The sequence below is a fragment of the Vidua chalybeata genome, chromosome 1, assembly GCF_026979565.1.
Source record: "Vidua chalybeata isolate OUT-0048 chromosome 1, bVidCha1 merged haplotype, whole genome shotgun sequence".
Lineage (NCBI taxonomy): Eukaryota > Metazoa > Chordata > Aves > Passeriformes > Viduidae > Vidua > Vidua chalybeata.
Genome location: NC_071530.1, coordinates 16,362,679 through 16,376,091, shown reverse-complemented (window position 1 = coordinate 16,376,091; position 13,413 = coordinate 16,362,679). Strand labels below are relative to the sequence as shown.

The following is a 13,413-nucleotide window of genomic DNA, read 5'->3' as shown; positions in this document are numbered from 1 at the left end:
TTACATTTAAAAGGTTGTGCTCAGCAAAAGAAAGTAGCTGTGGAATCAAACATGAGACTCAGGTTTTAAGTTTCTAGAGAGTTTATTTTTCATTTTCATAAATTATGCCACAAACAAATAGATAGGGCTTTTACACTAGTTCATATTTATTGATATTAAGAGTAAACCAAACTGAGTTATTACTTTAAAGACAGAGTCTTTTAAATCATAGTCTTAGGATCATAAAGATTTTCTGAGCTATTTCATGACAAGATATCTCAAATTAACTGTTTTGATAACTGTAAAAAGATAAGACAGAGGTTTTTACTACTGTTTTGGTGTGAAAAGTTATGACATCAAGAATTTACCACTTCAGGGAATTACTTTTGAACTTTAGTCGGGTTTACTGACTAATCACATGACTCATTTTCATTTTTCCTTTAAAAGGCGTTAACATTTTAGCATGCCCATTTAAAAAAGAAACCACACAGAATCCTATATAAACTACTTCCACAGACATCCTACTGCTCCACCCCACTGGGATGATATAAGGTAAGAGTTACATAGCTCCAGAGATGCCAAAGATATGTTTTATGTTATGATTGGAAGGTCCTGAATTTTCTATTACTTACTATTTAAGTAATTACTTAGGAAAAATACTTAAAAGTACTTTGGTGATAAAATACTTCGTTGGGCTTTGCAGCTTTAGTTTAGCAGTTACATTAAAATAAGAAATCATAGAAAGAATTGTTGTGTCAATTTTGAATTGACATTGCTGGTAAAATAGAATTCACTCCTAGAAAACCAGGTTCTGGTCTACTTATTTTTGCTAGGTGGCCTTTTAACTTTTTCTGACTTTTCTGTTCTTAATGGAACCTAGAAGTAAATTTTTCAGTGTGAATCTGAGCAGTTTTCTCTAATTTCACCTTTCAAAGCAAACCTCCAAGAAGTGATAACTCTGAGTGATGTGTGGGGCTGTGAAACAGCCTCATCTCTGCTTCACTACTGTCAGTCAGTGACTGAGAAAGGCTCTTTGGGACCTGCTGTGCTATCCCTGGGATGGGAAACTCTCCCCACTGCCAGGAGTCCCCCACAAAACCTTTCTAGAAGAATCTTCTCCTCTTTGTGGGTTGAAGGAAGTCCAGGAGGAGTGCAGGGCTTAGAGTTGGCATCCTAGTGAGTTCTAATTAGTTAAACTGAACTGATTCTCATCTGACATGTTCCTTTCTCAGAATCAAGGAAAAATAAATCATCTGTCAATTCTATCCTGGGATATTTGATTTGACCCCAAAGAGAATTCTTATCTTTGCGATCAAAAGATTAACATTTGTTAGCAGAGGTTAAAAGTAAAAAGGAAGTCTTTTGTGCATGAGAAAGTCTGGGGAATTAAGTGGGGAATTCCCTCTGAAAGTAGAGACAAGAGGAAAAACATAGTAGAGAGCTCTGGTCACTTGTGGGGAGTGTCTTTTGTCATCACAACCAGCAACAGATGATTTCAGATTAACTAAGTTTTGAACAAGTTTGTGTGTCTGTGGGAAGTTTACCTTTTAACCTAATATTTATTCAATGGTAAATGCATAATTGTTGGACTGGACTGACAGTGCTTCTGTCTTGTGCAGCCCAGGAGATGGAGATCGAGACTGCAGATGAAGTTGCTATTGTTGGAATAGGATGCAACTTTCCTGGAGGTAACTTTGGGGTAAAAGCAAAACAGGCTGTGAGTGAACATTGAAAAGCAGAGTCTTTTATTAATGCTGAAATGGAGAAAACAAACAATTGTCGGTTTGTCCCTTAGTTGAATTTGTTGCTTTGCTGCTTGTGGGATCTTTTTGAAAGGTGGTGCTGTGGTGGAAACAAATTCATTTGAATTTGCCTGCAGACAGACAAACAAACAGACAAAAGAAGCTGCAGTGCTGGCTGTGGGCAGGGCATTGAGCTGCACATGAAACTCATACAAATGAGCTGGATGGGTCTGGGATGATTTGAACTTTCTGTGTGTTCACTGGCTGGGTGATTGTGCATTGTTACAGGACTCTACATGCATAGGAACAGGACAGATAAAGGGCTGGACATTCTTATCAGCAATGCCCGTAAAATAAACTGGTTGGGTTTTCCTAAAAGAAAGCTTCTTCCTTTATTACAGTAGGGGGAGTAGATACAGTGAGATGGTAGGGAAATAGGGAGAGAAGATGGTTAAGGATTTTGTGGGGTTCCTTTGCTTTTAGACAAGCAGTGAGGGGATCATCATGCTTTATCATTTTCCTCTCACCAAAGAATGATCACTTCTTTCTGTGGCAAGTCTGCTTGAGCAGCCTAGATTTACATGTGAGAGGTCCTTGTTGCTGATTGTGTATTTCTGAGTCTGCGTGGGGATGGGGAGCACATCATTTAATCTGTTTTTAAAACTTTGTACAACAGGAGATGGAATTGACAATTTCTGGAAAGTCCTGGAGGAAGGCAAAAACTGCACTGTAGAAATCCCCCCCGAGAGATTTAATGCCAAGGAGTGGTATGATGCAGATGGCAACAAGCCAGGAAAAATATGTACAACACGAGCTGCTCTTCTCGATGAGTGAGTCTGTTACCCTGCTGCACCACTGACTTTTGTAGTACTTAGACTACAAGAGGCTGCTCAGGGGCTGTGATAGGGTGAAGAATAGCAAATTGCAGTAAGGTCAAAATTTGAATTCCACATTCCCCTAAAATCCTCAGGCTGTAGAGCTTCATTCAAGGGAGAAGTTGACATGCACAGAAGAAATCTTATTGTCTCCTGAAATTTATACTTGGCAGGGTTGAATCATGGGACCTAGAATTACTTTAGTGCTTAGTCCCATGTTAGATATTGAATCCTGCTCTGAAATCAAGAAATTATAGAAGGCCATATAAATCTGATCTTGGGATACAAGATTAAAGTTGGACTTGGTCTTTTGTAAGCATGGGCATATTTTGAAGACGCTTTTAAATATAAAAACACACAAAGTATTTATGAATGTATTGTTAGAGACGCATGGATATCTGTTGAAAACACCTGAGCTGATCCTCCACTTTTTGGTTTTAAATTGTAAAGCATTGGTCTGTATTGGCTAAAAACAAGGTACAAAACTTATTTGTGTATAACTTACTGGCTATGGCCACATTATAGCAGAGGAAGTCTCATTCTGCACATTTCACAGTCTGAGGAATCCAGTTGGTAGTAGTGCAATAACCATGAGAATAAAAATGGGTAGGAGTGGGCTCTTAACTCTGAAATGCGGAATCACTGATAAAATGACATATTTTATAGTGGGACATGAAATATCTTTGGCTTATAAACATTTTCTTCTGAATTTCATAAACGGGAAGTGTGGCCTCAACACCAGTTACTGCTCGGCTTTTCATGAAGTTGCAAAAAATGTTTACTGTGAGTCTAGAAGTAAATGCATCTTATATACATATGTTATATTTTATTCTGGTCTGTGTATTTCAGATTTAATTCATTTGACAACCACCTGTTTGGGATTAATAATATGGAAGCAGAACGCATGGATCCGCAACAGAAATTACTGATAGAGTGCACATACAAAGCCCTAGAGGATGCAGGAGTTCCTGTGGAATCTCTCAGTGGCACCAAAACAGGTGTTTTCATTGGTAAGATGAAAAATTCATGGCAAAGAAAGTGTGTTTGAACCTCACAAAGATTGGAGCAATCCTTTATAACCTTTCAATATGTTATCTAGCACTGGATCTAGGCTGGATCTAGACTGGAGATCTAAGGCTACTGTGCTATGGCACTAGTGGTTGCTTTTGGTAAGAATTACCAGGCTATTCTAGAAGTTCATGGTACAATTCCTGTATTCTTTTTGGTACTCTTCTTCCTGTATTCAGGCACTGAAGGGAACAGGGAACTGCAGGTGCAACCCAACCCTTCTTAGAAAAGACACTCCCAAGCCAGGCTGTGATGTTCCACCCTTAAGGAGAAGGGAGCACCCAAGATGCATAATTTCTCACATCTGCAGAAAACATTTTCTTAGTAAATTACACACTTGGCAAGGAAATTGGAATGTTGACCTGCTACATCAGCACATGGCAGTGGGTTGTGGATAAAGGTGTAGGGTGGAAGAAAAGAGGGAAAGGAAGAGATAAATTAAAGAAGGGGAGGGAGAAAGAGAAAAAGAGGGAAAAAGTGATCACCAGTCCTTGTTCCAGTATTGGTCTGGCCAATGGGATGTCTAGGGTCCTGGAGGACCCTCCAGGTTTGTTTGGGGTACCTTTTTATAAATAGGTTTCCCTGCCCTGAAGACAGGTTGCTCTCTTTCTATGCAAATTATCATGTCCAGTCCCTTCTTTCAGACCATTTTGGAAATGCATCAAAGACTGGGGTTCTTGGGTGGTCTTCATCCCCTCCGTCCCAAGACTGAACTTGGGTCAATATTTCATTCTTGTTTCTGTGCTGGTGCTGTCTTTTGTTGATTGATGGGGTCAGAGTGGTTTGAAAGTGGCCCAGTGGAAAAGGACCTGGTGGTGCTGGTGGTCAGTAGCTGAACATGAGCCAGTCTGTGCTCAAGTGGCCAAGAAGGCCAGTGGCAGCCTGGCCTGTATCAGCAATAGTGTCACCACAGGAGCAGGGCAATGATTCTTCCAACTGGATATGGCACTGCTGAGGCCACAAGTCGAGTCCTGTGTCCACTTCTGGGCCTCTCAATTGAGGAAGGACATTGAGGTGCTGCAGTAAGTCCAGAGAAAGGCAGCAGTGCTGGGGAAGGTTCTGGAGCACAAGTCCTGTGAGGAACAGATGAGGGAGCTGGGGGTTTATAGCCTGAGAAGAGGAGGCTCAGGGGTGATTTTATTGCTATCTACAACTGCCTGAAAGGAGGGTGTAGTGATGTGGGGATCAACATCTTTCACAGGCAACTGGAGACAGGATGAAGGGACATGGCCTCAGGCTGTGCCAGGGGAGTTTCTGGTTGAACATTAGGAAGAAATTCTTCACAGAAAGGGGTGATTGGATATGAGAATTAGTTGCCCAGAGAGCTGATGGAGTTATCATCCCTGGAGATGTTTGAGAAAAGACTGGATGTGGCAGTTCATGCCATTGTGTCGTGAACAATGTGGTATTCTGGCACAGGGTAGACTCAATGATCTCAGTGGTCTTTCCCAATCTAACTGATTCTGTGATTTTGTGATTGTGTCTCTGTGGAGCAGAACAAGGATGTTTATCCCAGAGAAGTGCTGCCCTACCTCCTCATGGTCCCGCCTCATTTTGGCTTTTTTAACAATTTTTGCTTATTACTGACAATCCTTGGTTGGCTGGTTGGCTCCCTGGCTCTCTGGCAATCGGTGTATGACACGTACACATTAGCCCTTTATCTTCTGGGCTTCTACACAGACCTACACTTTTCCCCCAATATTCTGTTTTCCAGTATTACTTTGGTTAAAGTATTCTGGGGATTAATATCCTTTTAAAGCAGCAGAAATCCACCTGTGGCCATTAGAATGGTACCAAGGTGCACTTGTCCAACTGCCTTTGTCAGTACCCAAAAAGTTACGGAGGAGATGGCATCAGATGCTGTTGAAAGATATTTAAAAGACAATAGTAGAGTAACAGAACATTATTTCTGGTGCAATCTATGTATCTTTAAAAAAAAGTTTTCTAGGGGTGTTTGGCTGATGTACCTGTAGGGGAAATGCTTTAGATTACCTTTTAGTCTGAGAGATGCTCTTCTTCCACTGAGGGCGCTATTCCTTGCTCTCTGAATAGAGCTACTGCACTTTCCACACGTGCTCATGGACTTAGGGATCCACCATATTTCAAGTGTAGTGTTCCCAGAAAGGCCTGCTCTCACAGGCCCTGCTCTTCTTTACTATTTCTTACTGTTGCAAGTGTGAAAAAAAAGATAAATACAGAATATTGGATGTAGTTTGTGCTGTGACCTTTAACTTGGTACATCTGAGGAAGCTAATGTCTTGTACATTTATGTCTGAACTACCCTCCTTGTAACTTGTTGATAAATGTTCTCATAGCTAAACTAAAACAACCTGAGTCCCAAAACTGTATCTCAGACTCAAAGTGAGATACAGGGGTCTAAGCAGACTACGGAGATCTTAGCTGCATCATAGAGTGAGCTAAGCCATCAGGAAAGGCCATTTCCTGGGCAGGTAGGAATTTCCAGTGTTAGGTATGTGTGTGTAAGTTGGGTCCAGGGGAAATTGCTGTGACTTCTGCCTTTGACTTGTGTTGGAGCAAAGCTTCATGACAGGAGCCCTGGTGCCATATGGTTTCATCTTAACACTGAAAACCAAACCACACCATCAGGTTTTGAGCTGTACATGCCTATTTTGGCTTGGGTTAACTGGACATGTATCTGATGTTTTCCAGGTCTCATGAATCGAGACTATGAAATCATAACCAGCAGAACTGTGAGTGAAATAAATCATTATGATGGTACTGGAACAGCAATGAGCATTGCAGCCAACAGGATCTCTTTCACATTTAATCTGACTGGGCCGTCTCTGACTGTTGACACTGCGTGTTCGTCTTTTCTTTTTGCTCTGCACTATGCCTTGCGAGCCATTAAATCAGGTAATGAGGCAATGAGGTGCTAGACAATGAAATCATGATTGCTTACTATTTCTGTCTATCACCAGGGCCATCTCAACATGAGTATGTTTCTGTTTGACTCCAGGAGACTGTGAGGCAGCAATCTGTGGTGGGGTGAACTGCATCATTGATCCCCGCACCTTTGTATCTCTCAGTAAAGCCAAAATGATCTCTCCAGAGGGCATAAGCAAACCCTTCTCCAAAAAAGCAGATGGCTATGGAAGGGGAGAAGGCTGCGGTGTTGTTTTCCTCAAACCACTGAAAAAGGTAAGATTGCTTGTGAAGCAACCTGAAATAAGACTGGTTGCTTGCCTGAATTTTTTTATCTTCAGCTCTAATAATGACTATTCCATAGAAGTTTTTCCAATCCAAGTGTAAGATTAATGAAGCATTTCTTTAGAATTTATTCACTTTCTGTAGCATAGGGAAAGGATCTCGCATTTAAAAGTTAGCATCATGTTCTGGTTGTTCTTGGCTGTATTGTGTCTTTTTGTTGTCTTCTTTACAAAGAAAGCATGAGTTTATTAAAAACAATTTAACTTTTCATGGTACAGGCAAAGGAAGACTACAGCAAAATCTGGGGTGTGATAAACATCAGTGCAGTCAATCAGAATGGCAGGTCCACGACTCCAATCACGAGACCATCTCAAATAGAACAAGAGAAGTTACTGCGCAGCATTTATGAAAGTCATGTTGATCCCTCAGTTGTGCAGTACATTGAAGCCCATGGCACAGGAACTGCTGCTGGAGATCCTACTGAAGCTGAGAGCCTGGGCAGTGTCATTAGCAAAAACAGGTCCTCCCTAGTTTCCATTCTGAAAATCGGTTCAGTGAAAGGAAATATTGGACACACTGAATCAGCTGCTGGAGCAGCTGGATTAATCAAAGTGCTCCTGATGATGCACCATGGAAAGATTGTTCCATCCTTGCATTACTCAAAGGAGATGAGCAGCATCGATACAGAGAAATTAAACCTTGCTGTTGCCACAGCTGTAGAGCCCTGGGAAGAATCCAGTGAGTATGGAAGAGTTGCTGGCATCAACTGCTTTGGATTTGGAGGAACCAATGCTCATGTTGTAGTTAGGCAGGTGAAGCAGCCAGAGCCTCTTGCTGCCTTTAAGAAGCCCCTGGAATTAGTTCTGCTGTCAGCAGCATCCCCTAAGTCCCTTCAGATGACAATGGCCGACACAGCTGAGCAGCTGAGCACAAGGAACTCTGTAACTCTCCCAAGCCTGGCCTATACGTCTGCCTGCAGAAGAAGCCATGCCAGCTACAGGTACCGAAAGGCGTTTGTCACAAACTCCCTCCAACACTTGCAGCAAGAGCTTAAGTTGGCAGCGAGCATGGAACCTGCCATATCCAAAGTGGAACCACAGCTGGTGTTCGTGTTCTGTGGCAATGGCGTAACGCTGAAGGAGTTTAGTGAGGCACTGCTGAGCTCAGAGCCGGTGTTCAGAGACAAGTGTAAGGAAATAGAAGACCTTTTTCAGCAGCACGCTGCCATCAGCCTCCTGCCAGCAAGAAATCATAGCCCAAAGGACTTGTTGAATCCAGAGCTTTCTCAGCCCTTACTGTTTGCCCTGCAGGTTGCTGTAGCTTCCCTCCTGAAGCACTGGGGTATTAAGCCCGTTGCTGTTGTTGGCCACTCGGTGGGGGAAGTTGCTGCTGCACATATTGCTGGGTACCTTTCCCTGGCAGATGCAGTAAAAGTGATCTATCACCGGAGCAGGCTGCAGGCAAAGACTCCCAGCGGCAGAATGCTGGTAGTTGGAAACATCCCTGTTGAAGAGATTGCTGCACGCCTGCATCCCTACTCAGGAAAGGTGTGCATTGCTGCTTTCAACAGCCCCGTTTCCTGCACCTTGTCTGGGAGTGTAGAGGCTGTGGAAGCTGTCCAGAGAGAGTTAGCTGAAGCTTTCAGACAGAGAAACATCTTTCTTCATGTTTTAAATGTTCCAGCTGCGTACCACAGCCCCAGCATGGATATGATACTTGAGGAGCTGGAGGAGCAGATAGAGCCTTTAGAAAGGCAGAAGGGGGAAATGGAAGTGATTTCAACACTGACTGGGGTGGCTGCATCTGAAAATGACTTTGCTCAGGGCAAATTCTGGGCACAGCATACTCGCAAGCCTGTTGCTTTCACACAAGCCATCCAAACTGCAGCCAGAGGCAGGGAAAACGTGGTGTTTGTGGAAATAAGTCCTCACCGAGCACTGCAGCGAAGCATAAAAGAAACGCTAGGGAAAGGCACACAGGTGTTGTCCTCTTTGCAAACAGATGCAGAATATCAGACACTCTTCACCCTGGTAGGAAATCTGTTTCAACTGGGATTTAATCCCAACTGGCAGCACTTTTATAATGGGTATCAAAGTGTTCCTGTGGCCATTCCACGATATCAATTTGATCGCCAAAAACTCATGGGCTACCTGGATATCCATCACCAAGCAAACCAAAGAGGTGCCAGTGCCAGTCATCCTTTGATTTACTGCATAAACAGTGACAACATGGAATTTGGTTGCCTGGTGTCCCAGGACACGACACCATACTTATATGAGCACAAGAACAATGGGGTGGCCTTAGTCCCTGGTGCTTTCTATGTGGAGCTTGGTCTGGCCTCTGTGATGAGCAGGTCAGAACCTAAAGTGCCTCTGAGCACTTGCCAGCTGAGTATCAGTTTTTCTGCACCATGTGTTCTTACACAGAATTCCCAAGTGCTGAGTATCAAGCTGAGTCTGCAAAAAGCCATGACAACCTTTGAGGTTCTCTCTTCCTCCAACGCAGTTTATGCTGCTGGCCAAGTGGCAAAGGGGCTTGAAGGTGTGGTGGAAGAAAGCAGCATCTCCTTCCAAGCCATCTATCGAAGATGCAGGTCAGTGATTAGCAGAGAGGAGCTTTATGAAGCACTGTCTCAGGTTGGCTTTCAGTATGGCTCCATATTCAGGCAGCTCAGTGATGTGCATTATTGCCAGGAGCTAAAGGAAGCTATAACAAGCATAAAGGTGAATGAGGAGATTGCCAGAGACATGTACAGCTACTGTATCCACCCAGTGCTGCTCGACTGTTTTCTGCAGATGACCGCTGTCCTGACCTCAAGGACACTGCAGTCCAGAGCAGGCTTTCCTTCGGGGATAGGCAGCCTTGTGGTGCTTCGCCCGCTGGAGGAGGAAATGATGATATACATGAGAATGAGCAAATCCACTGGGAACTGCCTTGAGGTCTGTGGATGCTTTGTGGACAAACACGGCTCTGTTTTGGCTGAGCTCAAGCGCGTTGCCATCACTTTCATGAAGGAATCATCTTCCCGAGAAAATGAGTTTCTGTTTGAAAACAAATGGAAAGAAGTCTCTCTTTCACAGACAATTGGACATCTGGGGTTTAAGCCCAGAGTCCTTGTGTTTGCAGACAAATTTGGGATAGCTGAGCAGCTCAAAAAATACTTGCATCCTGCTTCGAGATATATTATGTACGAAGGCTGGGAATGCTTTGTGGAAGGCGATACACAGAATAAAATGAGAGCAGAGGTTAAGGATTATGATGAAATTCTTTTCTTGTGGGGAATCCAAAAGTTAAATGAAGATTCCCCAAGGAAAGCAGTAGATCAGCTGGCAAAGTACTGCGAAGCCTATCGCCAGGTAGTGGTGGCACTAAGAGAGAAGACATCCCGCTGTTCCGTCAGAGTGATCACGTACAGAACAACAGAGAGATATGTGGACCACATTAACTGTGGGTTTGCATTGTATGGCATGACCAGAACTTGTATTGTTGAAGTTCCAGAAATCGCATTTCAGTTGATTGACCTCAGCTCCTTCACTTCCCTGGACATCTCAGTGTTAGCAGATGTTCTTGTCAAGTACAAAGGTGGGGACTATCCAGAAGTCTGCATCAGCCAGGGAAGACTTTATGTGTCGGAAATCAGACGCACACCTTTTGTAGATGCAGATTACATTCAACCTGTAAGATCTCTCCAGAAATCACAATCATTCACTTTGTACACTTCTGATCCATACACAGCAAAAGACTTGTCTGGGGAGTTATCCACCGGCACTGCTACTCAGCTTGACAAACAGAGTGTTGAAATTCAAGTGGATAAAATTTGTCTGCACTCAGAAGATTATTTTCCCATTAGTGTTTCTAGCTGCAACTTTGGTAATACATTGTATTGGAACTCACAGGCAGGAGACAAACACAGGCTTCTAGCTCTTGATTTCAGTGGCACAGTCATTGCAACAGGCAGTGATGTGAAAAAAGTGAAAGTGGGAGATCATGTGGTTTCATGTTATCCCACTGCTGCATCATCCAGAGTTCAGATTCCAGGAACAGTTTGTTTCAATGCAAGGAAATTCCCATTCCTCCAGAATGTCCCTTGTGTGTCATACTTCATCATTGCATGGGAAATCTTCACTCAGAGGTTACCCAAAGGGAAAAATGACAGAACATTGGGTATTATTACTACAGAGCCATCCTCAGTTTTGTGCTACATTCTTTCTGCAGCAGCAGAAGAGATGGGTTGGAGAACAGTCCTTGCAAAGCCCACTCCTAATGTGTTCCAGTATATCAACCTGTGCAGTGCTCTGGTTATTCTTCCTCCAGTCAACAGACTGTCTCAGGAGGATCTGGCCCACATGTGCTTTCTTAAAGATGTGGTGATCGTGTGTGGCAGTCAGCAGTCTGAATGTATCCAGAATGTCAGTGAAATTGATCATGAAAACATCAGCTTTCATATCCTTGCCATTGCCAGCCTTTTCCGGAAAGCACCTCTAAAGGAAGTGCAGAAGACCGTGCATGCCTGGATCAGTTCCATGGATATGAAACAGTTTAGACATCTCTCAGGTTCTGTTTTTCAGCAGACTGAGAACTTTGAAGGGCTAAATTCTGTGATGTCCTATTTCACCTGCACTTCTGTCCCCCTTGCTGTTCTGAGAAGGCAGAAGGCCATCAGTGTGCTTTCAGATATCCCACTGTACGAGCCCCAGAAGCAGCTGTTCAAGCAGAATGCTGTTTATGTAGTAGCTGGGGGGCTCACTGGACTTGGCTTTGAAACGGTGAAATTCATAGCCGAGAACGGAGGAGGGTGTATTGCAATTCTCTCCAGGAGAATTCCCAGCAGTGAGAAGCAAGAAGAGTTAAGGGCTTTGCAGCAGCAGTACAAAGGGAGCAAAGTAGTGTCTGTGCAGTGTGATGTGGCTTTGACCAGTGATGTTGAGAAAGCTTTCCAGTCCATTGCCAACACCTTTGTGGGGAGTCCGATCAAAGGGGTGTTCCAAAGTGCTGTTGCTTTACACGACGGCCACCTTGAAGTGCTGAAGCTGGCTGACTTTCACAAAGTGCTGAGCCCAAAAGTAGCAGGGACCCTAAATCTTCACTGGGCTACCAGAAACCAGGAGCTTGACTACTTTGTGTGCTACTCCTCCGTTACTTCCTTTCTGGGCAATGCCACTCAGACAAACTATGCAGCTGCAAACTCCTTCCTGGATGTCTTCTGCCTCTACAGGAGGAACTGTGGGCTTTCAGGCCAGGCCATTAACTGGGGTGCTTTGAATCTCGGCATTCTGCTCAACCAAAACTACATTCAGAGCATTCTGGGATCCAAGGGCATAGACATTCTGCAAGTGCATGAAATTCATGACTATCTCAGGAAGACCTTACTTATAAACAAACCACAGCAAGCTGTGGTCAAATTGAACTTTCAAGCTTTGCATCATCATGTTTTTACTCAGATTACTTCTCTCAAAAATCGCTTCATATCACTTATGTCAGAAGATTTCAAGATCAAGATTGAAACATCTGAGGAAACTGAAGTCCCAGAGACTGCCTTTCTCAAATCTGAGGACTACATCACCTCACTGATGAGTGACCTCACAGGAGTGAACGCAGATGAACTTACCATGAATACACCACTTTCGTCTTTGGGCATAGACTCTATGTTAGCTATGACAATTCAGAACCGTGTCTTTCAGGAGCGAAAGGTGGACATACCCCTTGTGAAACTGCTTGATCCTCACACAACTCTGTCAAGTTTAGTGGTAGTGTTAGAAGAAACAAGCAATGCAAATGGAACAGTTGAAAAGAAGAATGCTGTGGTTGAAAGTGCAGAAAATGGGAGCTGGCTATAGGACTCTTCCCAATCAGGAGCTGTGTAACTTTGACAATACTCAGTCCCTTTGTAGCATGTCAGAATGTGTAATTGCAGAACATCTGGTGATGCTGAATGTACTCATCTGCACTGACTCAGAAAAACCCACACCAGGTTCTTCTGCCATTATTCTGCTAGCTGTGTTAATTTCAGTCAATTGTCTGACTTTTTACTTTCAATGTCTTTTACCTTTTACCTTAATTTTCAATAGTTTTAACTGGAAGTAAGTTGGTAATTTCCTACACATTTTATTGCACATTGCATTTTTTAAATTGTATTCAAGATTTGATGAAAATTGTATGTTTGCAACTCTAAACAGTAAATATACACATAAGGCTGCATAAGCTTATCAGCATTTTTGTCATATTCTCTTGTTAACATATCATTATTTTTTAAATATTACCAAATATTTATAAATTATTGAAAGTTTGATGTTGTCAATTTCAAAATCCTAGTGTTTTGCTTATGTTTTCAAAAATATTAACAATTTACCAATTGTTACCAATTGTGAAGCATACAGAAAAGCAAATATTTTTATTATGAATTAACAAAATTTTATGAAAGCCCAAATAAACAAGAGTAATAAAATGTTTTAAAAAATTCCTGAAGTGTATTTTTATCCTATTTGATTTTTTTGTCCCTTATCTGCTCTCCTACTTCAAATTTTTGTAACCCTAATACCTGCCCTGCTTTTGTTCCAGTGAGAAAAAACAGACTTTTCCAC

The 13,413-nt window shown here is 42.7% G+C and overlaps 1 protein-coding gene across 1 annotated transcript; it reads left to right on the top strand.

The window, feature by feature from the left end:
- Positions 1 to 1,552: 1,552 nt before the first annotated feature.
- Positions 1,553 to 13,012, top strand: LOC128794951 (mycocerosic acid synthase-like). Its single transcript, XM_053955296.1, has 6 exons — positions 1,553 to 1,667; positions 2,398 to 2,551; positions 3,446 to 3,606; positions 6,335 to 6,538; positions 6,642 to 6,823; positions 7,111 to 13,012. Exons 1-6 carry the CDS (start codon positions 1,553 to 1,555, stop codon positions 12,667 to 12,669), a joined length of 6,375 nt encoding a protein of 2,124 aa, XP_053811271.1. The 3' UTR covers positions 12,670 to 13,012.
- The last annotated feature ends 401 nt before the right edge of the window (positions 13,013 to 13,413 follow it).